The sequence below is a fragment of the Tripterygium wilfordii genome, chromosome 17, assembly GCF_013401445.1.
Source record: "Tripterygium wilfordii isolate XIE 37 chromosome 17, ASM1340144v1, whole genome shotgun sequence".
In the NCBI taxonomy this organism is placed as follows: Eukaryota; Viridiplantae; Streptophyta; class Magnoliopsida; order Celastrales; family Celastraceae; genus Tripterygium; species Tripterygium wilfordii.
Window position 1 is genome coordinate 536,264 of NC_052248.1, and position 26,115 is coordinate 562,378.

At 39.6% G+C, this 26,115-nt stretch overlaps 7 protein-coding genes across 8 annotated transcripts; 2 read left to right on the forward strand and 5 right to left on the reverse strand.

The window, feature by feature from the left end:
* The first annotated feature begins 1,807 nt into the window (after positions 1-1,807).
* On the forward strand, positions 1,808-3,749 carry LOC119982520 (probable WRKY transcription factor 69). Its single transcript, XM_038825954.1, has 3 exons — positions 1,808-2,027; positions 2,131-2,274; positions 3,048-3,749. Exons 1-3 carry the CDS (start codon positions 1,918-1,920, stop codon positions 3,559-3,561), a joined length of 768 nt encoding a protein of 255 aa, XP_038681882.1. The 5' UTR covers positions 1,808-1,917; the 3' UTR covers positions 3,562-3,749.
* Positions 3,750-3,823: 74 nt separating this feature from the next.
* LOC119982521 (ras-related protein Rab11D) lies at positions 3,824-7,485 on the reverse strand. The gene is made up of 2 exons (XM_038825955.1): positions 7,050-7,485; positions 3,824-4,438 (listed from the first exon to the last, which is right to left on the reverse strand). The coding sequence occupies exons 1-2, from the start codon at positions 7,268-7,270 to the stop codon at positions 4,006-4,008; spliced, it is 654 nt and encodes a 217-aa protein (XP_038681883.1). The 5' UTR covers positions 7,271-7,485; the 3' UTR covers positions 3,824-4,005.
* A 570-nt stretch (positions 7,486-8,055) lies between these two features.
* LOC119982606 (pentatricopeptide repeat-containing protein At2g41080) lies at positions 8,056-10,765 on the reverse strand. Its single transcript, XM_038826073.1, has one exon. The coding sequence runs from the start codon at positions 10,557-10,559 to the stop codon at positions 8,559-8,561; it is 2,001 nt and encodes a 666-aa protein (XP_038682001.1). The 5' UTR covers positions 10,560-10,765; the 3' UTR covers positions 8,056-8,558.
* A 439-nt stretch (positions 10,766-11,204) lies between these two features.
* Positions 11,205-15,098, reverse strand: LOC119982605 (ATP-dependent zinc metalloprotease FTSH 2, chloroplastic). Its single transcript, XM_038826072.1, has 5 exons — positions 14,943-15,098; positions 12,879-14,063; positions 12,403-12,716; positions 12,077-12,317; positions 11,205-11,692 (listed from the first exon to the last, which is right to left on the reverse strand). The coding sequence occupies exons 2-5, from the start codon at positions 14,061-14,063 to the stop codon at positions 11,351-11,353; spliced, it is 2,082 nt and encodes a 693-aa protein (XP_038682000.1). The 5' UTR covers positions 14,943-15,098; the 3' UTR covers positions 11,205-11,350.
* Positions 15,099-15,369: 271 nt separating this feature from the next.
* On the forward strand, positions 15,370-16,500 carry LOC119982548 (proteasome subunit beta type-1-like). Of its 2 annotated transcripts, none has more exons than XM_038825995.1 (5): positions 15,370-15,503; positions 15,628-15,723; positions 15,894-16,084; positions 16,162-16,229; positions 16,361-16,500. In XM_038825995.1, exons 2-5 carry the CDS (start codon positions 15,714-15,716, stop codon positions 16,386-16,388), a joined length of 297 nt encoding a protein of 98 aa, XP_038681923.1. In that variant the 5' UTR covers positions 15,370-15,503; positions 15,628-15,713; the 3' UTR covers positions 16,389-16,500. The 2 variants fall into 2 exon arrangements, with proteins under 2 accessions (XP_038681923.1, XP_038681924.1); XM_038825996.1 differs by having other exon boundaries at positions 15,374-15,500.
* Positions 16,501-16,531: 31 nt separating this feature from the next.
* Positions 16,532-18,861, reverse strand: LOC119982546 (protein Mpv17-like). The gene is made up of 6 exons (XM_038825993.1): positions 18,452-18,861; positions 17,619-17,762; positions 17,308-17,440; positions 17,181-17,220; positions 16,885-17,028; positions 16,532-16,715 (listed from the first exon to the last, which is right to left on the reverse strand). Exons 1-5 carry the CDS (start codon positions 18,728-18,730, stop codon positions 16,941-16,943), a joined length of 684 nt encoding a protein of 227 aa, XP_038681921.1. The 5' UTR covers positions 18,731-18,861; the 3' UTR covers positions 16,532-16,715; positions 16,885-16,940.
* Positions 18,862-19,438: 577 nt separating this feature from the next.
* LOC119982547 lies at positions 19,439-26,067 on the reverse strand. The gene is made up of 2 exons (XM_038825994.1): positions 25,714-26,067; positions 19,439-20,667 (listed from the first exon to the last, which is right to left on the reverse strand). The coding sequence occupies exon 2, from the start codon at positions 20,226-20,228 to the stop codon at positions 19,716-19,718; it is 513 nt and encodes a 170-aa protein (XP_038681922.1). The 5' UTR covers positions 20,229-20,667; positions 25,714-26,067; the 3' UTR covers positions 19,439-19,715.
* Between the last annotated feature and the right edge of the window lie 48 nt (positions 26,068-26,115).

Here is a 26,115-nt window from a genome sequence, read left to right on the forward strand (position 1 = left end):
ATTAATGGAATAATGTCCCAGAAGAATCAACACAAGTTGTGAACTCTTGTTTTGGGGGGCCAAACCATATGGATTCGGGATATCCTGAGTTCGTTTTCACAAAAGCAATACTTTTATGACGATGCATTGAGATTTGACACAACTTATCATGTCGTCAGATGAAAAATTTTAATGCACGCAGACTTGACAGTTCAAGTTTAGATTGATATTCAATGTGCAAATGACAAATTTGTATGATGTTATTCTCGGTTACCAAAAAAAAAAATACAGACTCAAAATTTTTTTGATAAACAATTTACAACTCAAATTGAATGTAAAACAATATAATTAATATATTGCTTAATATGCGTTTAATTACCTTTGATATTTACACTCGAATCACTAATTAAAATGATAAGGATAATGTGTATTATCCTTATAAGCGGGTTTCGAATCCTCCTTTCTGTTTGAAAAATTACCTTTGATATTTGTTTGGAATATAAAATCAAGTATGTCATGTGAATAAACTGATAAAGCAGCCACCAACTAAGGATTTATTTGTTTCATAAATGTCCACAAGTCAGCTCATGCTGTGCCTATAGCTAGCTAAATAAAACTTTGTCTCGACTTGAATCAGTTGAATGTGCCCGCCTGTTACACATATGATTTAATTAGCTTCGAATTCGATTATGCAGAAGGATGTTTTAAAAAATTAGGAATCTTGATTTTATTTTTTTTTGTCAATTCATTGTTTTGCTAAGAAATTTCAATAATACAGTAATTCACAAGTGGAGTATATGTTTATTTTATCGAGGTAATTAATCACCTGTCTTTGGTAATTAAATATGGATTGAACGTATGAATTTGGCGAAGTTAAATATTTTTTTTGCCTAATTTATCTAATATGATATCATAACCATATAATTATGTCTCAATGCTGCAACACATGTTCCATTTTTTGGCAAGGTTGTAAAGCATTCCCTTATTGTCCTTTTGCTGCTCCAAAACCCCTGCATGCCTCTTTAAATAAGTTTCATCTCTATTTTAAGGTGTTTGTAGCATCTGCTATTGTTTTGGGTCAATCATTTACTCTTGATTTAAGAATGCCTTTATATTGTAATGTTTCTCGAGGAGTTTCCTAATCTATGTATTGTGGTTTGCGGTAGTAATACAAGTTTATTGTGATTATATATGCTAACTAAGCTCCAACAATCAACACACTATTGCTTTCATGCTATTGCCATCAAAGAAATATCTAGGCCCAAAAAATCCGTCAATCGTATGAGAAGAGATGAAACTTTGCGTACATACCACTTAGTTGGATTATGCTATCGGATGTAGGATTACAAGTCTTGAAAGTTAAAGATTTTTAACCTAATTTATTTAACATGATACCATATGCAAACCCTAGTAGATATTATTGCATATATATCCAACTAAGCTCTAACAACAGACACACTATTGCTTTCATACTGAGGTGTAAGCAAAGCTCAGTTTGAATTATTCATAGATTCCTCTCGTTTATTTATTGTGCCTTCTTAATGAGCAAGAAAGCCAAACATATATAATTAATTATTACAATAAATTCTGGATTAGGCTTAAAATAAATGTCATAATCCGGTGTACAGAACTCCACGTGTTTCTTCATGTAATCCTGGTTTTGATTGGTTAATCCTGTCCAATCACATTCGGAGCAGTTGGGAATTTTATCATAAACTTGAGTGCATTAGATTAATACCTCTTGCGTACATGGTTGCACGTCCTTAATAAACAAAATATATTGACAATCTGTCATTATATGACGGCCCATATATAATCCAATCAACTTCTTCTCACATTATTATCTCTCTCTACCACCACTTCTCTCTGCCCAAATTCTCTACATGTTCATATCAACGGTCTAGAGAAACCCTTATCATCACCGGCCTCCTCCTCATCATGGACCGTAGATTCTACACCAACTCATATGATGACCCTGAAAATGGGCCCGGCTCGCCGTCCTCAGGTGATGAAGCCAAGATCAACGGTTCACCTTCACCCAAGAAAAGGTTAGTTACTCATTTTCTGTTAATTCTTTCATATCTTCTCTTTCTATGTGTTTGTTTGAGACCGTTAAATGACCGTTATTGTTGTTGCTGGTTGTAATAACAGAAAGGGAGCAAAGAAGAGGGTGGTGTCAGTACCGATCAGTGACGTGGAAGGATCTAAGAGCAAAGGAGACGCGTATCCACCACCGGATTCTTGGGCCTGGAGGAAGTATGGCCAGAAGCCCATTAAAGGATCTCCCTTTCCCAGGTAATTCAAAAAAGACAATCTCTTCTGGTTGCTACCTTGAAACGAACAGGCTTCATTAGGGAAATTCTGATCTGGTTATTGATTTCGGCGCATTTTAGCCCGGGCGGCTACACTAAACTACACCGTTGTGGTAAAAAAGACACACTGTTATTAGTCCGTTTTAGTTGCTACCTAGAAACGAACAAGGCTTAATTAGGGAAATCCTGATCTGGTTATTGATGCCGGCGCATTTTAGCATGGGCGGCTATACTAAAATGCGCTGGCGTGGTAGTTGGGGCAGTGATTGCATATCTCTACGCTTTCATAAAACGCGTGACAGTCACTTGTAATAAAAATTCAACTAACCTTCAAATTTAAATTATAGACACTTTAAAAATAGTGTATACGGAGAGTAAAGACTCATAAACCACTTGGGTGATAGTTTAGTCAGTGAATCTATTTAAGCTTAAACAGTGTAGACTCAAGATCCTAAGTTAAATTCCAGTAAGAGCAATAATATTGTAGTCACGCGTCAAGCTTCAACCCAATTTATCTTATCATCAGGTGAAAAACTTGTGTCGAAACTCGAAAGAGTAAACCTATATAATGTCATTATCGATTAAAAAAATAAAAAATGATATCCTAAACTGCGCGTGTAAATAAACGTCATATGGAGAGTTGGAATGCTAACTTAGTACTATTAAGAAGAAGAAGAAGAATTCATTTATGTCAATTTTTATGACGTACTAATTTATATAATTTGAATATTTATTTAGTTTTGTGTATTTGTATAGGGGATATTATCGATGCAGTAGTTCGAAGGGGTGCCCAGCGAGAAAGCAAGTGGAGAGGAGCAATGTGGACCCCACTATGCTGATTATAACCTACCAAAGCGATCACAATCACTCCTTGCCCACCTCTACCAAACACCACCACCACCAGCCCACCATCTCCGGCTCCTCAGACTGCGGCGCCGCCTCTCCTGATAAATCTTCCGCCTCCGCTTCCACTGATGCCGGAGTTTCAGTCCCCGCCAAAGCGACATCTGGAGGTAGCGAAGTCGAGTTCTTCAACAATATTCCACCGGACCTCCAACTCATTGAGGATCAATACGGCTGGTACGGTGACGTGGCGGTACTTGAGAGCCCGATTTACGCGGGAAACAGCAATTACGATGCTGACGTGGCGATGGCGTTCAAAATGGGTGAGGAGGAAGAGTCTCTGTTCGCAGATCTCGGTGAGTTGCCGGAATGTTCATTGGTCTTTAAACGGAGCCTTGTGGTCCAGTGCGGCGGCAGTACACTATAAGAACAGTGGCGCGTCTTCTCTTTTTTGTTGTGCATCTTTTCTTCAAGTAAATACAATAACCAGAAAACAAAAAAATAAGCGCCATTGATTGTATAAGATTCTTTTTCGATGTTTTTGTTGTCTGGTTCACAGTGTACATTAGAACATCCTAAAAGAAAGAAGAAAGAAACAATAATTGTTTAATTAAATCCGAGTTGCTTTCGAGATAAACGAGGTATCAACTGTTGGGATCTTTATTATTTTCGATTTGCAAATTATCAAGTATAAACCAACACTGCCCTTAAAATCTTAACCAAACACGGATAATTTATTTTACAACTTATAAGTGAGCTTACAAGCTAGCGTTTATAAAATCAGCTCTATCAAATAGAGCTACAGAGTGCTTACGCATGTATAAAGAAAACCTGGATGCGGTAAAAATCTGACAGCCAATTGACAAGAACCCTAGTTAGAGCAGCAACCAATTCGCTTCAAGAAGGATCCTTCCTCTTTGAGGTTTATCGTCTCTCCTTTGGATGGAAGAGAAGTGCCAGATACGTTGCCACCTTCAACTGCCCTCTTGCTCACAATCCGATATATCTGAGTGAGGACTTCAGTGAATGCATTTTCAACATTAGTTGCATCCAGTGCAGAAGTCTCCATGAAATAGAGGGATTCTTTCTCAGCAAAAGCTTTCCCGTCCTCTACGGAGACGGCCCTAAGGTGTCGGAGATCTGACTTGTTGCCAATGAGCATAACTACAATGTTGGGATCAGTATGCTCCCTCAACTCTCTCAACCACCTCTCAACATTTTCAAATGTAGCAAATCGAGTGACATCATACACGAGCAAAGCACCGACAGCTCCTCGGTAGTAAGCACTGGTAATCGCACGGTACCTACGGGATGAAGAGTGAAGTAAGAAAGTAAGAACTATAAATCCTATTCATTACATGAAAATGATATTTTTCCCAAGAGAACAATATTGCAATTTTAGAAATATTCTTCACCAAAACACATGACCAACTACATCACAAAGTAATTCTCATCTCAGCAATTCCAGCACTTCGCATAACATTAGGCAAAACGAGAAAAGAATGCCAGTTCCATCGCACCAAATAGCAGATTACCTGGTCAATGCAGCATCAACATTGTCCCGGTATTTTGATACCCAGACAGTGCATATCCATCCCACAGACTCGACAGTGGCAGAGAAAACAGGATGTTATATCTTGGCAGTTTTAGAAAAGGTTCACTGGATATGCTATGCTCTGTTTCTGACAGAATACTCAAATCAAAGTTGACCCAGTTCAGCAAAAGCTAGAGAAGCAGAAATACTAGAAATCACTGAACAGCACAGAGTTTTTGCTACTATGGGAATTCACTCTACACCACCAAGCAGTCAACAATATGATGTATGACCTGAACCAATTGGCCTTTGTAATGAAACGCAATTCAAATAGCATAACAAGAAGCTCACGGACTTCATATCCGATAACCTAAGCAAAGAATACCAATTTTGTGACCAAAGGAAAGAGGGGAGAGAAAGGGTGGGGTGGGGTGGAAGTGAAAGGAAAGGGACAAAGAAGACCAAAACTTAGGGTGAGTTGTCATCATTAGGATAAGCATGAGGTTTAGATGTCCTCTTTGCAATCCAACAACTATTCCAAATCGTTGATGACAAATAAAGCAATGCCTAGCAGATGCTTTATTTTCACTATGGTAGAAAGAGTGAATGCATGCCGAATTGCCTTCAGTGATTACTCATGCTCCAGGATTAATTAAAAAAAACCATAAGTGGTTCATTGAGATGCATTGGAAAATTAAACTTCACGAGACATGGTGCCTGTTTCACATATAATATAACGGTGCCTTGTTTTAGAGCTCCATTGGAAAAATTCATATTTTGTTGGCAAATTATAAACCTTAAAGCTAGAAATACCTCACTAAATAAATTAGGCACCAATCTGCCCCTAAAGACGCAGACTAATGCTCTAACCTGACAAACTTCTACATAAATTTTCATCTCCATGGTACAAAAGTTGGTTTCTCACTTCCTAGTACTGGTTCATAATCATCATTGTCGTTGTCGTCGACGGGTCGTCATCGTCTAGCCTTGTCCCAAACTGTTTGCGGTTGGCTACATAAATCTATGAGAAAAATAAATAAGAATCCACTACATAAATTCCTTTTCACCGTTCATTACTATATCTTATTGCTCTGAGTAATGGACCACAACACTGATAGAACTTAGAACAAGTCACTGTTTATATAATCCAATGAATGACCAAAAAATTTCTGCTAAGGTTATTGACTAGTTGGATATACTGAAAGCCATATCGTTAGGAGCAATGCAATCGAAGTATCCAAGTCACATTAACTTGAACTACTGATTCTACCCAAGTGAAACTAAACTTGAAGCAGTGCCCCCAACAGGCAACAGGTTGGTCATCCTGTCCGGCAAAGAACAAGAGGGGCGAAAGGCAAACCCTACAAAGGCAATGCCCTTTGAGAAAGAAAAGCTATATATTAGTAGAAGTTTATTCCACAGTATATTTTCACTTGACAGATATCTGAAAACCTAAATACCTCCTAGATCCCTCATCCTAAATTCTAATAAGCTTTCTCAGTCATGAGGGCTGGAATTTAAGTGCCCAGACATAAATGCTAATCACTGAATACCAGACATGAGACATCAAGACATAAGATAGCAAAATGAAAATTCAGTCAAATTCCAACTGACTATAGGCAATCGATATTGTCATGTCTAATTTATCGGTTGCAAAAAGTTTGAACAATAGGAATAAGGAAAAGAGAACTGAATAGGGACTGCAGCCAAATAAATCAGGCATCTCATTCACTACAAGCAATCTGTAATAAACAGAAAAATATGGTCCAATATAGATAGGCATACAATATTATCAATCACTTGATCATGGCTCAAGCAGTAAAATCAAACATAATCCTTTGGTTCACAATTCTATAAAAATTCCCAATTTCTCCACCAGTGCATCCTGGAAAACCCAAGTTTATTCCACAAGATCCTTGCGGAGTTGCAGTACAAAGTTTAAGCCCCATCAAAGACAAAAGAGGGATCGCATAGGTCAGATACACATGAATAGAGTGTTCATATAAACTTGCAGGTCCAAATTACTTCAAATTGCTTAAAATCATCGAAGTTAAGACATCATAATTCAGAAGTATTACCATAAAAATTTCAGATTTCATCCTATTTATCACAGCAAAAACAAAAAAGAATAACCTTTCTTCTCAAGCCCAGTATGTTTTAAATATCGCAAGCAACACAAGAGTTTCGGTTGGCCAAACAAAACCCCTGGAATTCACTACTCAAGAGCACAATCACAGATACAGAGACACAAGGCAAACCCCTCAAATCTCATGAAACCAGCTAAACAATTAAATATCAAAAATTTCTACCAGAACCCCACGAACAAAATACAAAGCCAATCAAACCCACATCAAAACTGCCACAAGAAGTAAGAAACAAACCTCTCTTGGCCAGCAGTATCCCAAATCTGGGCCTTGATAACCTTCCCATCGATATTCAAACTCTTGGTCGCAAACTCAACCCCAATAGTAGACTTGGACTCAAGATTAAACTCGTTCTTCGTGAACCTCGAAAGTAAATTGGATTTACCCACACCAGAATCACCAATCAAAACAAGCTTAAACAGGTAATCGTACTCATCATCAGCTTTGTACCCAGCCATGTCACCTTGTTAAGCAAAATCCAAAAATTGGGTGGCAAAGAAGGTGAGTTGGGGGAGAATAGGTCTTTGCTTTATTTTGAAGAGTTCGAGACAGATACGTGTTGGTGAGGCAAAGATTTGATGGATGGATTGATATGGTATTCCAGGTTTTTCTTATTCAGTTTTGGAGTTTTTCATAGGACTATTTATTTAGTGAGTGGAAAACGAAAGCGACTGCTGTGTGGCCGCCGGTCGGGGTTGGCTGGAATCTAGGAAGTCCAAAAATGCCGAAAGGAACTCCATTAGTGTTACAAAAATCCTTTATTGTTATTTAAATCTCAATCCAATCTTTGCTTTCTTGTACAAATCCATACCAATTTTTCCTAACCATTTTTGCTTTCGTTTTGGTGTGTTGTTTGGTGATCAAATTCTCATTTTTCTTAGAAAAAAATAGTACAATTCCAAGATACATACAAAAAAGTACCCAGCTAACATGCCATTCGGATAGTTAAGTAGACGTAACTTCAGGTAGTCAAAACAACCCAGACCACACTGACGACAGGTTAGACAAGTTGAAACCCATGCGAAAAGGAGTTCAAAAGTGGGATAAACTCACAAAACCAAGATTTCACAAAAGAAATATCCCAATTGATTTGTTCGAACTCCCGATCTCAAAGTATAGTACCCCTAATTCTTGTTAACCAATTAGGCTATCCCCAAATGATTTTTGACAAAATATACTTTGGAAAACTAACTATTTTTCCTGACTGAAGTATAACATTGAACCAAAAAATAGATTTACGACAAAAATAACCAAAAGAGTGATCATTGCAAATTTGAGTATTATTTTCGTTCTCATATCCCCTCACAAAAAATGAATAATATTGCTCACAAGGTGAGCTTGCCCTTGTTTAACATTAGGAATGATTGTGTAGCTTACAGCAGCAACCATGGACAAGTATGGAGTCGCAGCTTCAAGTGCAGTTAAACCCGCAGCAACTTTTTGCTCTCTGTAGTATCAGACATCCTCATCTGCTATCCATCCATGTATTCTGAATCCTTGTTGTACCATGTTGGGAAGAAGCCAGAATCAAGACAGTTGCTGGGTCTTTTAACTTAAAAAATATCGAAAATTTGGCCGTGATCAGACGCTTGAACTCAACTAAATTGGCGGAGATTGTTGAAAGGAAAGAGAAGTTTGAACAATGTGGTTTGGAGAACAAAAATGGATCCAGCAACAAATTATATCATTCAGAATCCGAGGAATATAACTTATCTGGTTGATTGCGGATGGCAGCACGGCCTCTTCTTACCAGAAATCTCCACATGAGCACTTCCCATCTTTGAAATGGTGAAATCTGCTAGCATCTCGAACAATAATTTCTCGGTTTTTGATCTCTGATATGTATTTGATAGCAACATGACAATCACTGCAGACACGCAAGTTCTTCATCACCCTAATTGGCACACCTTCAGGGGTGTTCATAAGAGCAAATGCAATAGCCAACTTCTCACTGTGGTGTGCTAAATTGTATTCTTTCTCCTCACTATCCATATCATGCAAAACAGAGGCAATATCAGGCACATAACCCCGCAATTTCATAGATGATGTTAATTCTTTCAAGTATAAGTCAATCTCCAAGGAACTTGGATGAGATTTATCTCCCATAATGAACTGGTGAACTCGATTCCTCAATTCCAACCAGCTTATACCTGGTTCCTTCTTTAATTTCCTCTCTCTCATGGCTTTCCTCACATCGGAAACATCCTGCCATCTCTTAGCAGAAGCATGAGTGTTTGAAAGTAGAACATAAGAAGCTGAATCTCGAGGATCAAGCTTAAAAACTTCTTCTGCAACCCTCTTCGCCATATCTGCATTCTTGTGAGTTTTACATGCCGACAACAAAGTTTTCCATATGACGCAGTCTGCTTTTACGGGCATTGATCTTATCATAGCCTCAGCTTCATCTAAACGACCAGATCGACCAAGTAGGTCAACCACACAAGTATAATGTTGTAGTCTTGGCTGTATTCCATACTTGTTCAGCATCAAGTTAAAGAATTCAATCCCTCTGTCCATCAATCCACAATGACTGCAAGCATAAAGCAAGCTCAAGAACGTCACCTGATTTGCCTCAATCCCTTCCTGTTCCATCAGTTCAAACAACTTGATGGCTTCCTCTCCCTGTCCATGAAATCCATGAGCAGCAATCATTGAGCTCCACAATATGACATCTGCTTCTTCATGTTCTGAGAACGCTTTCACAGAATCTGCCAAACATCCGCACCTCGAATACATGCTAATCAAGGAACTAATTACCCCAACATCTGAACTAGAACCAACTTTAATCACTTCAGCATGAATCTGCTGTCCTTGTCCCAATGTTGCCAACTCGGAACATGAACTGATAACACTCACAAAGGTAATTTTATCGGGCCTAAAACCTGCCATTTTCATCATTGTATACAGATAGAGAACTACCTCGTCATACCCATTTTGAGCTTTCCCTGCAATAAGTGTATTCCAAGCAGCCACATTACGAGCTGGCATTGATTTAATCAGTTTCTCTCCTTCATCCAAGCTTAGAGACTTCATATACATATGAGCCAAAGAGCTCCCGACAACCACATAGGATTCAAATCCACATTTCACCACATAAGCATGAACTTGCCTCCCAGCATGCAGAGCCCTTAAACCTGCACACCCCCTAAGCACACTTGCTAGAGTAAATTCATTGGGCAAAAACCCCAATTCATGCATTTCTTTAAACAAACCCAAAGCTTCTTCATTAAACTCAAATTGGGTAACTCCAGTGATCATGGCATTCCAAGTAGCTACATTTCTGTTAGGCATTTCATCAAACACTCTATTGGCACTATCCAAGTCCCCAACTTGGATATACCCGTTTATCAAAATATTACAAGACATAAAATTCTTCCTTGGCATGACACCATAAAGTGTCAGAGCGGTTTCCATATCCCCGGATTTGGAGTACATATTTAGGAGGTGATTGGAGACGAACTTGTCTTTCGAACACCCAGATGTGATTATCAAAGAATGGACCTGTTTTCCCTGAGAGAACAAGGTTTCGGGTATACATGCCTGGAGAAGATGAGAAAACAGGGATGGCTCTGCCCATATCTCAGATTTGAACGTCTCAAAAGCTTCTTTTACGCGTCCTGTGGAGCACAGATTCTTGTAAAACTCAATTGATTTTGTTGTGTCTCGACGAATAAAAGCTGATGCCGACGTGCTTGTAGATAGAAGTCGCAGAGAATAGAAGCTACGACGAGGAGACAACTTCCCCATACATTTGGTTTTGTCCAAGTTGGATCTAGAAGTTGGAATTTGTAGTTGAGACAAAGCTAGTGTCGATTGTGTGGTTTAAACACCAAACAGAGCCGAGTTGGGTCTAAATTTCGACAGAATTATATTGGAATTTGTAGTTGAGACAAAGCTAGTGTCGATTGTGTGGTTTAAACACCAAACAGAGCCGAGTTGAGTCTAAATTTCGAGAGAATTATATTTTGCATAAAAGTCATTTTAATATTTCATATAACAAAATCCCTTACATAGAACCACATGAAGATACCGCAACTCTTATAGATAAGTTGAGACGTGAACGGAGACTCAGTGCTTGAATATAATACAGGATGATATTCACACTAGTTGGGGGCAAAGACTCATCTCGCAAATTGTCATAATTGAACTCACCTCCTACTTACGTTAAGAATTATCACGATCAAATTTGTCATTTCTGTCAACGACACGTTTGTTTAAAAAAAAAATTTTACACCTAAAAGGATGAAGAACCTGCTGTACGACCCAACAGCTAATCCTGGCGCAGATGGCTGCAAGTGCTCATGCCTTGGCAGTAAAAAAAAGGTTGCACCTCATATCTGCTTAGTGCACTCAATTTTACCAAATGAGGGCTCATTTCATTGAACGTTCAGCTGATAGAGGATATGATAACTGCTTAGATTAATCAAACATAATTAGTGTACATTCCCACTTATACAAGAATATGTATGTATTTATACATTTTAACAACTGAAAACATATGATCAATGGTAAATTACACTTCTGTTGTGTTTGTGTTACTAGACAGTGACTGGAGCAGGTACTGAAGCAGGAACCCGATTCTCAACAGGGATCTCGACAAATTCGGAAAGGATTGCTCGGAATTCATCACCAGTCATCGTTTCCTTCTCGAGGAGAACTTCAACAATCTTGTCAATGGCCTCACGGTTGTTTCTTATGTGGGTCAATGCAATCTCATATGCACTGTCTGATAACCTCTTCACAGCGGCGTCAATGTCTTCTGCAAGCTTTTCTGACATTGAATTTCTTGCCATCATTCTCATGATAACGTCCTGACTTTGAGCACCTGAGTCCATAAGAGACCATGGACCGATTTCCGACATTCCAAATGTTACTACCATCTGCAGAAACAGCAATGATATCTTATATCCATGATTCAGGGATAATATAGAAAAAATGAAGAAATTAGAGTGAGTCACAGTAGATGGGTAGAAAACTTGCGGAAATCGTTTACATATAGGATAAGAGAAATCCCTTATGTGTACAAATCTACATTGGGATGAAATCAACTACTTCTTAAGTCTTAATTCTGAGGTCATTCAAAAACTAAAAGAATCAAAGCACAAAATTTCATAGCTGAACACAACCCACCAGGCAAAACAAGTGAGAAGTGTCCTTTAACTAATTTTTGATGAATTTCTTACTTAAAGTCAACAACAACTGCAATAAGTTTTAAAAAGGTAACAAAAGCTTTTCCTCGTGTGGGATTCCTAGACTAAGCTTACCTGTTTAGCCAAACCAGTGATCTGTTGCAAATCACCAGCTGCGCCTGTTGTCACTTCAGGCTCACCAAAGATCACTTCCTCAGCAGCTCGACCACCGAGTCCTCCAACAATTCTTGCATATAGTTGCTGCTTGGAGATCAAGGTTGGGTCATCCGAAGGAATGAACCATGTAAGACCTCGTGCCTGACCACGGGGAACTAATGTGACCTTTTGAACAGCATCATGCCCAGGAGTTAAAGTTCTGAATCAATGAGGAAACAAAACCATTAGGTTAGGCATTTTGAAACAACAAATGATATCTCAATCATGGTATTTTTTCAACTTACCCACAAACAGCATGACCTACTTCATGGTATGCAACAAGACTTTTGCTCTTTCCATCAGTCATAACTGTCCCCTCCATTCCAGCCACAATCCTGTCAATTGAATCATCAATCTCTTTAGATGTAATTGCTGTCTTCCCACGCCGACCAGCCAATATAGCTGCCTCATTTAAGAGGTTTGCAAGATCAGCTCCACTAAACCCAGGAGTTCTCATGGCTACCACATCAAGAGACACATCTGAATCAAATTTCTTATTGCTACCATGAACCTTCAATATCTCCGTTCTTCCCTTAATATCTGGAACATCAACAGTCACCTGCATTACAGTTCATGATTGAGCATTTTTCTACAGAGAAGTGATTTGAATATAACATACTTTGGTTTGATCATCATCATCATCCGAGCCTTTATCCCAAAAGTTTGGGTCGGCTACACGAGTCTATGAGAACATACTTTGGTTTGATATGAAAATTTTTACCTGTCGGTCAAAACGTCCGGGCCTCAGTAAGGCAGAGTCAAGAATGTCCGCCCTGTTAGTTGCTGCAAGGACAATGATACCAGTGTTACCCTCAAAACCATCCATCTCCGTCAAAAGTTGGTTAAGGGTCTGCTCTCTTTCATCATTTCCTCCTCCAATTCCAGTGCCTCTTTGTCGTCCAACAGCATCAATTTCATCCACAAATACAATGCAAGGGGCATTTTCCTTGGCCTTCTTGAAAAGATCACGAACTCGAGAGGCACCAACACCAACAAACATCTCAACAAACTCTGATCCTGAGATGGAGAAGAAAGGAACACCAGCTTCACCAGCAATTGCCTTAGCTAGGAGAGTTTTTCCGGTTCCTGGAGGACCAATTAGAAGAACACCCTTAGGAATGCGAGCCCCAACTGCAGTGAACCTTTCAGGTTTCTTCAGAAACTCTACCACCTCCATGAAATCTTGCTTGGCTTCATCAACTCCAGCAACATCATCAAACGTCACTCCTGTGTTCGGTTCCATTTGGAATTTTGCTTTCGATTGTCCGAATGCAAGGGGAAAGCCAGGCCCTCCTGGCCCACCCATTCCGCCAGATGATCGACGTGAGAGTAGGAACAGCCCACCAATCAAGAGTAGTGGGAAAGCTAAATTCCCAATCAAATTAAACAATAGAGAACCTGAGTCCTCCTGTGCATTATGTGCTGCAAAATCAATATTCTTTTCTCTAAACTTCTGAAGTAGCTCTTGGCTGAGTCCTGGAAGTTGCACACGAACTCGCTGTAACCGGTTGCCCAACTCAGGGGAAATAGCCTCCACAATTGCTATTGTACCACTTTCATACAAATCTACTCTTTTCACCCTGTCTTTATCCAAATACTCCAAAAACCTAGAGTAAGACATTCTGGAGTTCGAAATTCCTTGGTCATCTGCATATGCCTTTCCACTTCGAAGTAAAGTAGGCACACCAACTCCTACATTTCCAAGAAAAAACTTTAGAAAGCCTCTTCTTCCTTCATGCTGCCTCTGGTCCAAATTTGCCCTCACAAGAACTGCTTTAGACCTCATAGCCAATGATGGAAGGCTCGATGAAAGGAAGTGCCTACCATAAATGTCCCTCCTCAACTTCAAGTCTGTACTACGGGTAGATAAACCATTTCCTACAAGACAAGCTGATGACGATGCCATCTGCAATACAAGGTAAAAAGCACCAGTAGCAGTACATATCATCAATGACTACATTGCACAAGTGTAAAGGCATATAGTAAGCAAAACTGAGACCAAAAGCAATACACGAGTTCATCATGAAAAAAAAAATGCCCCAAGAGATAAAACACAAACACCATATTAGTTTACACCATTTACATTTCTAGACAAGTGTAACGTCTTAATATTAAGGGAATATAGAGCTTATTAATGGCCACAAGTTTTAATCCTGAATGCATCCTTGTTACAACACAAATTCATTGAACACCGTTGTCATTTTTTTTATCCTTCTTATTTATTGATTCAGGCAAGCAAATAAAACAAGACTCCTATATTCTAAAAACAAAAAAGAAAAAAAAATAAAAGAAGAGAGTTGGGCATTCGATTAAGAAGCAAAAGCAGGAAATCAAATAAAACAAATCTCCACATTCAAAAACTACCAAATTCAATGAACTGATCAACTTAACCATTTTGACAAGTATACCATCAACTCAAGCAGTCATAAGCTAATTATAAGCGACCGAATTCATATAAAGCTAACCATAACCATAAATAGACGAATCACCTGATACTATAGTCCATGAATAAGCACAAAAAGTTGGTGAACATATCTCTTTGCACCATTCACTCCCACCAAGAACATATATGCCCAGCCCCAAGAAAAGAAATAGAACTTCATGAAACAAGAGAAACCCACTAGTGTGTGGACTAAAATCAACACTTTGAGAATATGAAAATGAAGTCATCCTATAGCCAAAGAGAATTCGAGGCCAGAAAGGAATAAGAATATAAGAATGAACAAGGTGGTGAATTGCAGAGTACCCAATTAGAAAAAGAAACCGGAAATAGAGAAACACGTACCTTGAAGGCTTGAAAGCAGATGATCTTGATTAGAATGGCAAGACAATGCGCAGAGAAGAAGAAATCGGTGAGGAACGAGCGGGTGTGACTGTGATTTAGAGGGAGTGGATGTGGTTTGGGAAGGGTATACGTGTCCTTTTATCAACGCCGTTTCTATTTATTTTTCCTTCTTATTTTTGGTCAGCACTCGTTGAAGATTATAAATCTTTTGTCTAAATTGGCTTCAAGATTTTAAAATTCTCAAACATCACGTGTATTGCACGTGTCACTTGCTGGGAAGTAGTCTCCCACTAGAGTTCTAGAGTTGTAGGAATGGTCTCAATTACGAGCCCGAGCCCGAGCCCGAGCCCGAGCCCAGGCAGATCATGGGCTATAAGATTAAGCCCAAAAGTACAAACCCTACAGCCGTCTATGTCTTATCAATCAAAAAGCTTGCAAGAGCGTTATTATTTATATTTATATTTATTTTATTTTTGATCTGGATGCCAACATCCCTAAACCTTTTTCTATTTTGAGTCTTGTTGGATTCGTTCACCATGGCCTATTCATTCAAATCAGGTGGTAGGAACTGCTCTCCCTCTCTCTTTTTATTTTGCTTATGGTTGTGTTTTCCGACCTAATTGTCTTGGTAACGTTGGGTGTGTTTGGTGTTGATTGTTTCCACATGTTTATGTTTGGGTTGCAGAATTTGTGTTGCCATTGCTGGTAAAGGTTTCTGTGTCGTCGCAGCGGATCAACCTATAAGGGACGAGACTGATGACTCCATAATCTATGATATTCTGTATGATCGATCCCTCCCTTTTCTAGTTACTTCCCTAACAATCAATCTACTATGACCTATCAGTTTTAATTTGTCTTTGAATCAGCATGCTTTTAGTTTGTTGATGTATTTCTCAAGTGATGTTTCGTTTCAATCGGCTTGTTATTGATCGTGTTCTTTTGATCTTGCAGCGCGGACAAATGCGTGCTGGCCTCTTCATTCCATTACCACAGGAGATGGTTGCATCTTCATTTACGATGATTTTGAGTCCTGCAAGCAGGTTAAGTATGCCTCGCAAGGTTGTGGTTCCATACAAATCTTGAAATTTATGGAAGATCAAATGACGTCCTACTCTTCCACCTCACCACACTTGCCCGCACAGGTGCAGTATCGGTGATGCTTTATGTGTTATATGTGGCCATTCTTATGTGTTTGCATTGAAACTGATTCTCTAAACAGGATGATGTGCCATCACTTTCAGAAGCGAAAAGGTTTGTGGCTACGCTATTGGGAAGGATATGTACGCGGTAAGTTTGTTTTCTTTTCCCGTTTCCCATTTCCCTCAGATTGTTCGAGCTTAGACTGGTATAAACAATGGTTCTCTGTGCCTAATTTCTGTCACTTTGCCCTTTCTAACATCTTGCCTACATAAATGCAGGGGAAGAAGTTTGAAATTGTTGTTATGAATGCTGCAAATGGTATTTCTCGGAAGGTTTTGGACATCGAGGGGAATTGATATGTAGATGGAAATGCAGCAGAGAATAACCAAGGAAAAGTATGTTACGCCTGAAACAAATTCCTTGAAATAACTACAAAAGATAACTGTAGATAAACAAGGGAAATATTCAAATAATTCATCAAAAAAATCACCATGGCTGGCTGGCTGTGTTCATTCAAGAAGCATATGTATAATGAATCTTCAGCTTTTGCAATCCAGTACCTTTTCTGAATTTGAAATAATGAATCCCCAATGAAAGAAGACATTCTCTTCAAATCCGACGAGACAGATAAATCTGTAAGCAGTTAAACAATTTCAAAATTAGTTCACTGACAACAATTTCAAAATTGTTGCCTCTGGTATCCAGTTTTCTGTTGCCATATGGTCTACCTGTTTAAAAGTCGGAAAAGTGTAGGTTCGTTATACACATTTCGGGTGAGCTAAGAAGACATGACAAATATTACCTTGTGCTGCACAACCTGGTATCACAAAAATTGATGAAACCCAGATCCAGGAGAGCCTACTTGCACATGGTCGCAGACAAATAGAAGTTCCAGAATATGGAGCCCATAGACATAAAAGCTACGCGAGCTTGAAGAGGGACCACCCTAGAAACAAGCAACACAAAGTAACAGGTTAGTCTTTTAAAACTTCATGAGATACTTCTGAAGTGAAGGATTACGATTACTATAACAAGAAGGAGAATAAAAAGAAGAGAGGCTCGAGTCAAATATGAAAGACCTAAGAAAGAAACGTATACCAGAAATTCAATGCGCTAACAGGGATCCAGAACCTAAATCCTGCAAATAAATTAGAGGTGTGTGTTAATCTGCTTTAATTAACCATATTATCTGAACAGCATAAAGATTGCTTCAAAGAGGTGCTACCATAAAGTAGAGTAGGAAGAGCATCGTTCTGGTACTTGCTTGGAAGTTGTGAAAGCTTCCCTTGCCACAAGTTGTTCCATGCAAAAACAACAGCGATCACACAAGGACCAAGCACTATTTGGTTCAATAGGACCTGAAAGGAAGAAAATTTCGAGGAATACGTCAAGACAAAGTTTGGTATTTGACGTTAGAAAGTAATGAAACAAAAGAATTGGTCATTGACCCCAAAAGATACTCAGCAGGTTACAAAAGCTATTGAAGGAAAATTTTGTTGAACTTAAAAGTTTGTGAAAACCCCACATAGAGCATACCTTCAGCATTATGTTTTGCACTGTTTGCTGTGGCATGCAACGATCGAGATACCGATACCATGCATAAGAACCAGGACCATAGAAAAGAAAGCCATAGGAAGCCATCCGAAGGGCACGGAGCCAATCATGGTTAAGAAGAATGTCCTAGAGTAAAGCTTGTTGTCAAAGACTATACAAAACAATTCAACAAAAAACCATTGTAACATACTATGAACAATTCAACACTTCCAGTGAAAATAAAAATGAATCCAAGATCAAAAAGGAAAGACACAAGCCATGTTGAAGTGCTTCACAATCGAGAAAACTAGGTTTCAGAGATGCCGGAAATCCACCTGCCAATTACAAGGGGGCGACCCATCTCTCAATGACAATTCTACTTTACTTCTAGGACACAAGTATATATTGACAACATCAACTTTGTTTAGCTCATGGACAACTTATATAATCAAGTCGTAGCTCTGAAGTGAGTTTCTTATAGATTCTCCATTCAATTGCTCCGTGAAAAAATGCTCGGTATGAACAGAAATCGGCCTGCCACAATTTCAAAATCCTTACTTGTATTAGATGTATTTTTTATTCTCGTTTCTGATGAACGTTAAAATTAACCCCAGTTCCAGTCTTTTCCTTTCTTCTTTTGAAGCAATAGAAGTAGATAATGCAATAGATAATAACACATATGGTTTCATACAGCAAGTCAGCAACATATTCAAGTTATGGAGTTTAACTGTATCAAAACCAAAAATCTCTCACTTCGTTAACTCTCCAACCAAACAAAGCATTTCTTACAACTCCTAACAGCGATACTGAGCGTAAATTTTATCATTGAGACTGACCTCTTGGGACTCATCAGCGTCAAAGAAGCGATGCCGTTTCAAGCTGTCTCCTTCTCTCTTTCTCCAACGGTCTCTGATTTGAGCGATTGTGTCTCCTGTGAGGGCGAGTGAGGCCGCCGTCGCTGCCTGCTTTATAGGAAACCGGTAACCGGCTCCCCGGTTTGCTTCCACCGAATCGGAGGACTTGGATCTTCTGCTTTGGGAATTTGAGGGTTTTGGCTGTCTTGGTTGCCAGTTCCAACCCCACAACCCGCCATTGCCACCGCTCAAAGCTTCCATTACAGGTCCTAAATGGAATCGCGAAGGATTCTGTCAGAAACCCCGTAGCTCGACGGGATTTGCACGGAAGTTACGAATTGCGAGTTGGTAAAACGGCGCGATGTGAACGGTAAGCTTTAGGCGTAGGCCCATGATTTTCAGGGCCCAGACCTGGAAACAAACGGACCACACTTAAGAGTTAAGAGTGTTTCTTAGGGCCCAGGCCTTCAGCCCAAATCTCAACTCTGGACAAAGATCAAAGTCCATGGTTGATCCAGCTTAGTTTTGAAAAGGCTTGCACAAAATATTGAGGCCTCTTGGTCCAGGCCCATATATATTTTAAGGCCTTATAGCATAGGTCCTACATCTAGTCCAGGCTAAAAACACTGGTGTAAATGCTTGATTGCGATTGAATTTTTTACATTTCTTGAAATGAATTTAATCAAATCGAAACGACAGTCAATTATCGATCAATTCTATTAAAAAATATATATTTTTTGAAAATAGCCAATCGATTCGATTGTTCGGGTTATAATTATGGTGTTTTGATGAAAAACCAATTTATGTATCTCAATATAGTCATTAGAGCATATTCAGCAAACAAGTGAGTCGTTAATTGAACGACAATCACCTTACATAGAAATGATCATCCACCCATTAGGAAGTGGGTTCGAATCCTACTCTTTCCCAAACCCCATTTAAAAAAAAAAAAAAAACTAAATTAACTAATTAAGAGAAAAATAAGGGTTGAAGATGTTAAAGCATCAGTGTGAAGATACAGAGGAATTAACAAAACAGGTAATAATGTTACAATGCCTCTATACTCTCTACAGCTTCCATATTGCTTGCTCTACGGCTTCCATATTGCAGTCTCTAAAGCACTAAACTTTACAACATTCCAAACAGTGTCTTAATCCAGATTGGGGCAAACTTTTTCCAATTTCAACAACCAAGAAGAAGATCCCAAAAGCCCCATCAAAATTGCATCAGCAGGAACAAAATTTCCCTATGAAACACCTTCACTATTCTTTCTAAAAAGAGCAAAGTAGCCTAAAATTGCACAAACAGCAGCCACAATATTCCCTTCCTTCAACAAAATCTTCAAGACAAACCCAACAATCTCCCTTGTGATCTTCCTTCCTTCAACCACCAACACCCTTCTGGGTTTCCCAAAGAAAGCCAAAAGAACCACAACTGTGATCCAGATGACCAGAGTGGCTGGGACTGCCACAGCTAGGGCAGCAACCATGGAGAGCAAACCAAAAACGCCTCCAAGAAGCACTGATGCATAGAGAGCAGGCCACCCAGATGAAGATGAAGATGGTTGGGATTGTAGTTTGTACCAAGAAAGTATGAATTTGATAAAATTCCATGAACATGATAAGATTATGGCATATACGAGCACAAATAGACATACCCATGTCCTCCTTTTGCTCATAATTCTTAAAAGTAAGCTGAAAGAAGGTGATGGTGATGATTCTGTTGATTTTGGTGTTGTTTCCTCTTCTTCCTGCTCCATCTTTCTCTGCACTAAGACAGCCCTGATTGTTCTCTCCCAATGAATCCCAAGGGTTTCTCTCTTCAGATGGGATAATAATAGAAATTTAATGTTGTTAAATTGGTAGAAGTAGGTAGAGTACCCAGTTGTAATTTAGTTATTTTAAGAGGCTATTTGTTTGCGTGAGGGTCTGAGGGTGGGTAAGAACCGTAAAGGTTTGAAGAGTTAACAATAATATTGTTGTTAAAAAAATAAATAACAGTTATGAATTATTGGACCAAAAGACTGACTTGGGCTGTAGTTGAGCATTCAAGAAAAGTGTCTTCTTTAACATTTCACTGAATCTTCCACTCAAGCCACTACTTTTTCTTTCCAGTTATGGGTTTCCCTTTATCTTCTTGTTCTTTGGTGTTCAGTAGTAGTGGGAAAAAGTAGAACTTCAGTAACTTGCAAGCAAATCCTGACAAAAATGGACTGTAATGGAAACCCAACAACAAACAGAAGTAGCCCCCAAAAAAAATTGAAATTTGGATCAACAGGTGATAATGTGGAGTTGATCCAGAAAGCTTTTGAGATGCCCTAAAGAGTAGCCTATTACATATTGACAGGTGTAAAAATATAAGAAGGAACAAAAGAATACAACATGTATTTCTCAGGCTCTAATACTCCCCCGCAAACTTGAGAGTGGGAAGGGTCGCTCGACAACTCCAAGTTTGTCTCGAAACCATTGAAAACGTGAGTGGGAGAGAGGCTTGGTCAAGCAATCAGCGATTTGATCATGAGAGGGAACATACCGCACATCCAGTTGTTTGGCCAGTACCTTGTCACGGACAAAATGAATGTCGACTTCAATATGCTTAGTACGAGCATGAAAAACTGGATTGGCAGCAAGAGCACTGGCACTAAGGTTGTCACACCAGGTAATAGGAATGGAGCAACAGTGGAGAGAAAGTTCCTTTAACAGTGACTCAAGCCATGAAAGTTCACAAGATACTTGAGCAAGGGCTCTGTATTCAGACTCAGCACTGGATCGAGCCACAATATTCTGTTTCTTTGACGACCAGGAAACTAAGGTGTCCCCAAGATACACACAATGCCCAGCTGTTGAGCGCCGATTATCCACACAACAAGCCCAATCCGCATCAGAAAACCCCTGGAGAAGTAATCTTGAACAAGGTTTAATGTGCAAACCCATGTCCTTAGTACCCTTCAGGTACCTTAGGACTCGTTTAGCTCCTTGCTAGTGAGTAGTAGTAGGTGTTTGTAAGAACTGACTGAGCTTATTAACAATGAATGAGATGTCTGGTCGTGTATTTGTTAAGTATTGAAGACCTCCAATGGTTCTCCGATAAAAACTGGGGTCTGTCAAAGGCTCCCCGTCAGTAGTGGACAGTGGTCGCCCAATGATAGCTGGTGTGGGACAGGACTTGGTATTTTCCATCTGTGTTCTTTTGAGCAACTCCTCAATGTATCGAGTTTGGGTGAGATACATACCTGTAAGATCTCGTCTCACTTCTATACCCAGAAAATGATGTAAATTGCCCATATCCTTCAATGCAAACAAAGTATGCAACCGAATAACAAATCTCTGTAAGGACCCTGTATTATTGCCAGTCACAAGGATATCATCAACATAGATGAGCACAAGAAGGATCTGAGTTTTATCCTTGTAGAAGAAAAGGGAGGAATCACACTTGGAATTCTGGAATTTCCAGCAGGTGAGAGTGTTTTTCAGTTTGTCAAACCAAGCTCTAGGTGCTTGCTTTAAGCCATACAAGGCTTTTTGTAACTTACAGACATAATGGGGCTGAGACAAATTCACAAACCCAGCTGGTTGTTGCATATACACAGTCTCCTGTAAAGTGCCATTCAAGAAGGCATTGTTGATATCTAGTTGCCTGACTGTCCAGTTCTTGGAGACAGCAAGAGTAAGAACAACCCGAACTGTAGAGGCCTTGACAACAGGACTAAAGGTCTCTGAAAAATCCACTCCGGGTGTTTGAGTAAACCCTTTTGCCATGAGTCGGGCCTTACATCTTTGGAAACTACCATCAGAGTTGTATTTGACTTTAAAAACCCACTTGTTTCCCACGATGTTATAGGTGGAAGAAGGTGGAACCAGAATCCAAGTCTTGGTTGCAGTGAGAGCAGTAAGTTCATCTTGCATAGCAGCACGCCAATAGGGAGAGCTCAAGGCCTCTTGCAAAGAAAGAGGCTCAGTAGGGACTGAATCCTTATAGGCTGAGTACATGTGATATTCAGAGGGATAAGTTTTAGGTTTGTGAATGCCGACCTTGGCTCTTGTCACCATGGGATGACCAGCGTTGACACTGGACTGAGGAGGTGGAGCAGGACCTGCACTGGGTGACTTCGCAGTGGATGAATCAATAGGGGCACTACTTTGCAGCATAGGTGCTTGCTGCGTAGTAGCAATGACATCATTAGCAGCACTAGAAACAGCTGCATTATCAACCTCTACAGGGGGTATCACCCCAGTTCCAGATTTCTCAGGTGATTGTAGAGACAAAGGTGTAGCAGGGACATACTCCACTGGAGAAGAAACCTGAGGAAGAATTGTGGTACCGGATGAGATGGAAGACGAGGGCAAGGTAGGGAACCAGTGAGGAGGGTGAAGGGAAGTGGTAGACTCAGGTTGTGAAGTATTGAGAAAGCCAGTCTGAAAAGGAAATTCATATTCATTAAAGACCACATGACGAGAAATAAAAATTCTACCAGTTGAGTTGACACATTTGTATCCCTTGTGGGCATCACTATATCCTAGAAAAACACACTTTGTAGTATGAAATTGAAACTTCTGGGTCTGATAAGGTCGGAGGCAGGGAAAGCAAGCACACCCGAAGGTCTTAAGAGAGAAATAATCTGGTGATATATGGAACAGTGTGGAAATAGGAGTACGACCATCGAGGACATTGGTGGGGAGTCGATTGATGAGAAATACGGACGTTTGAAAGGCTTCAACCCAATATTTGAGAGGCATATGTGCCTGAGCCAAGAGAGTAAGACCAGTTTCTACTATGTGCCTATGTTTTCTCTCAGCTCGACCATTTTGAGCAGATGTGTGTGGGCAAGAATGTCGGAAACTAATACCTTGTTGTTGTACAAAGGACTTGAAGCTTTGATACTCACCCCCCATGTCAGATTGAAGACACTTGATTTTCCTGTCTAATTGATTTTCAACAAGAGTTTTGAATTGAGTAAAGACACCAAAGGCATCAGATTTATTTCGTAGTGGAAAAAGCCAGGTTAACCTGCTAAAATCATCAAGAAAGTGAATATAGTATCTGAACCCATGTGTAGAGACTACAGGTGAAGGTCCCCACAAATCAGTATGCACAAGATCAAGAGGATTAGATGCATGAGAAGAAGATGATTTAAAAGGTAAAAGATGGGATTTTCCATACTGACAAGCATCACAAAAGGGTTGTTTTTCATTAATAGAAACTTTCTGATTACAATTTCTCAGAATTTGATCAAGAACTCTAGATGAGGGGTGGCCTAATCTCCTATGCCACACTTCTCTTAGGGAATTGGAAAACATAGTACTAGCAGAATTAACATAATCAGCTACATAGACATAATTGAAACGAGACTTCTGAGTTGAAAACTTAGGATTGTCTGAACCAAAAGGAGTTAAAAACACTGGTTTGTTGGTTGAGATAGCAAGCTTGTACAATCCATCCTCAAGCTTCCCTCTAAGTAGAGTTGTTCCTGTTGTTTTGTCCTTAACAATACAACCAGAAGAGTTAAATTCAACAATTACATTATTGAAAGCAGTAAGTTGAGAGATACTAAGCAACCGTTTCTTAATCTCTGGAACATGCAGAATGTCATTCAAATATAGGATACTATTAGCAGGTGTATGCAGGGTGGAGTTTCCTATATGAGCAATGGGCAATTTGTTACCATTTCCAACAGTAAGAGTGTGATTACCATGATATTCAGATGCTTGTCCGATGTGAGTGACATCGTCAGTGACGTGAGAACTAGCCCCGCTATCAGCGTACCACGCGGGATCACTGACAGTTTCAGAGTTGGCTACATAGGCAGTTGGAGCTGGAGGAGAATTGTTGTTGTTAGTTCTTTGCTGGTCTGGAGGTGTTCCTTGATAGGTATCATCATACCGATAGTAACATTTGACTGCAGTGTGACCGATTCTACCACAAACTTGGCAAAGAGGCCTAGAGTTGTTGTTCCTTCCTCCCCTGCCTCTACCATATCGTCCTCCTCTATGACCAGAAGTACCAGAAGAGCGAGATTGACTCGGGCTGTTGTTGCGACTCGACCCGTGATTTCGAAATTGATTAGCCTGAGAAGGACCTTGGCTTCTTCCCTGGCCACCTTGATTGTTTTGATGAAATGGTCCTCTTGTTCCAGCAAAGTTCGCAGAAACCTGACCCAAACTTAGGGAAGTAAGTCCAGCATTGATTTGTTCCAGTCTTCTTTCATAGCTCAACAGTTTGGCTTGTAAATCTACCCAAGTAATGGTCTCTTTCTCTTGAATCTGACACACTACCGGATTGTACTCAAGTGAGTCCAGTCCAGTGAGAATTTGTTCAACCAAATCCTCCAAAGGAACAGGTTTTCCGGCCAGAGCAAGATTATCAGCCAGTCGTTTTGCAGTCTTCAGATACTCGGACATCTTCATGCCACCCTTCTGTAGTTTTTGGAACTCCTGCTTGTAAAAGGTGATATTTGACTTGGTTCTGATTCCAAAGACATCTCTAGTTGATTCCCAAAGTTCTTGTGAGGTCTCACACCCCATTACCTCAGCAGCTACGTCTATGTCCATAGAGTTATACAACCATCCCAACAGAGTCTGGTCTTGAGCAACCCATTCCTCACAATCAGGGTTCTCAACCTTTAGTGAATCATTACCACCAGAGGAAATAAATTGCGGTGGACGCCTTTTGGTTCCAGTGATGAAACCCTCCATACGATTGCCACGAATCACTGGTAGGACGAAATTTTTCCACAGTAAATAGTTCTCATGATTGAGTTTTACTGAGCAATAAGAGCCCAGAGGATTACCAGAGAATCCAGTCGATTTCGGAAGGCTGAGAGAGCCGGTGGACACTGAGTCAGTAGACATTTCTCTGCTCTTCGTGTTCCTCAAGGTTGAGGCTTGATCTTTCCCCGCAGAATCTTCTAAGATTGAATGAATCTTCGGATCGTCGTCGTTGTTGCTAGCCATGTGCTTCGATACCAAGTAAAGAAATAGGAACTAAGGTTGCTGGACAATTCTCAGCAGCATTAAAGGTTACGGCTGCTGAGGTTGAGAGATGGTATTTATATTGAGTGTACAAGAGATGCCCTAAAGAGTAGCCTATTACATATTGACAGGTGTAAAAATATAAGAAGGAACAAAAGAATACAACATGTATTTCTCAGGCTCTAATAGTTTCAACACCATGACCAAACACATACATCTCTTGCAATTATTGAATGGAGAATGCAGATGACTAATTAACAAGTAAGGAAAGCTAACCTCAAAAGAGAGCTTCTTTGATTCTGTTCTTCATACCAACTTCAAGAAATGGAGTAAGTTTTACAGTGCAATTTCTGAATTTAATACCTCAGAGAGTTCATTGGATGCTTGATACTTTCAATGAGAGTGTGAGATCTGAAATTGGATCCATTGGTGAATGTTGGGTTTTATTGGAATGTGTGCTTTTGGAGGTTGGATTTGGTGGGTTTTGGCTGGTAAGCTTTGGAATTTCTGCAATTTGGTACAAGCTGAACTTTGACCAGTAAAGCAATTTATCTAACAAAAACTTTATATTCACTGCTGTTGCTCAATGAGAAGTAACTTCTCTTTGGGTTACAATTCTTCGGCAACAAATTTGTTTCTTTAAAAGGTTGAATATCTATATATATATATATATATTTT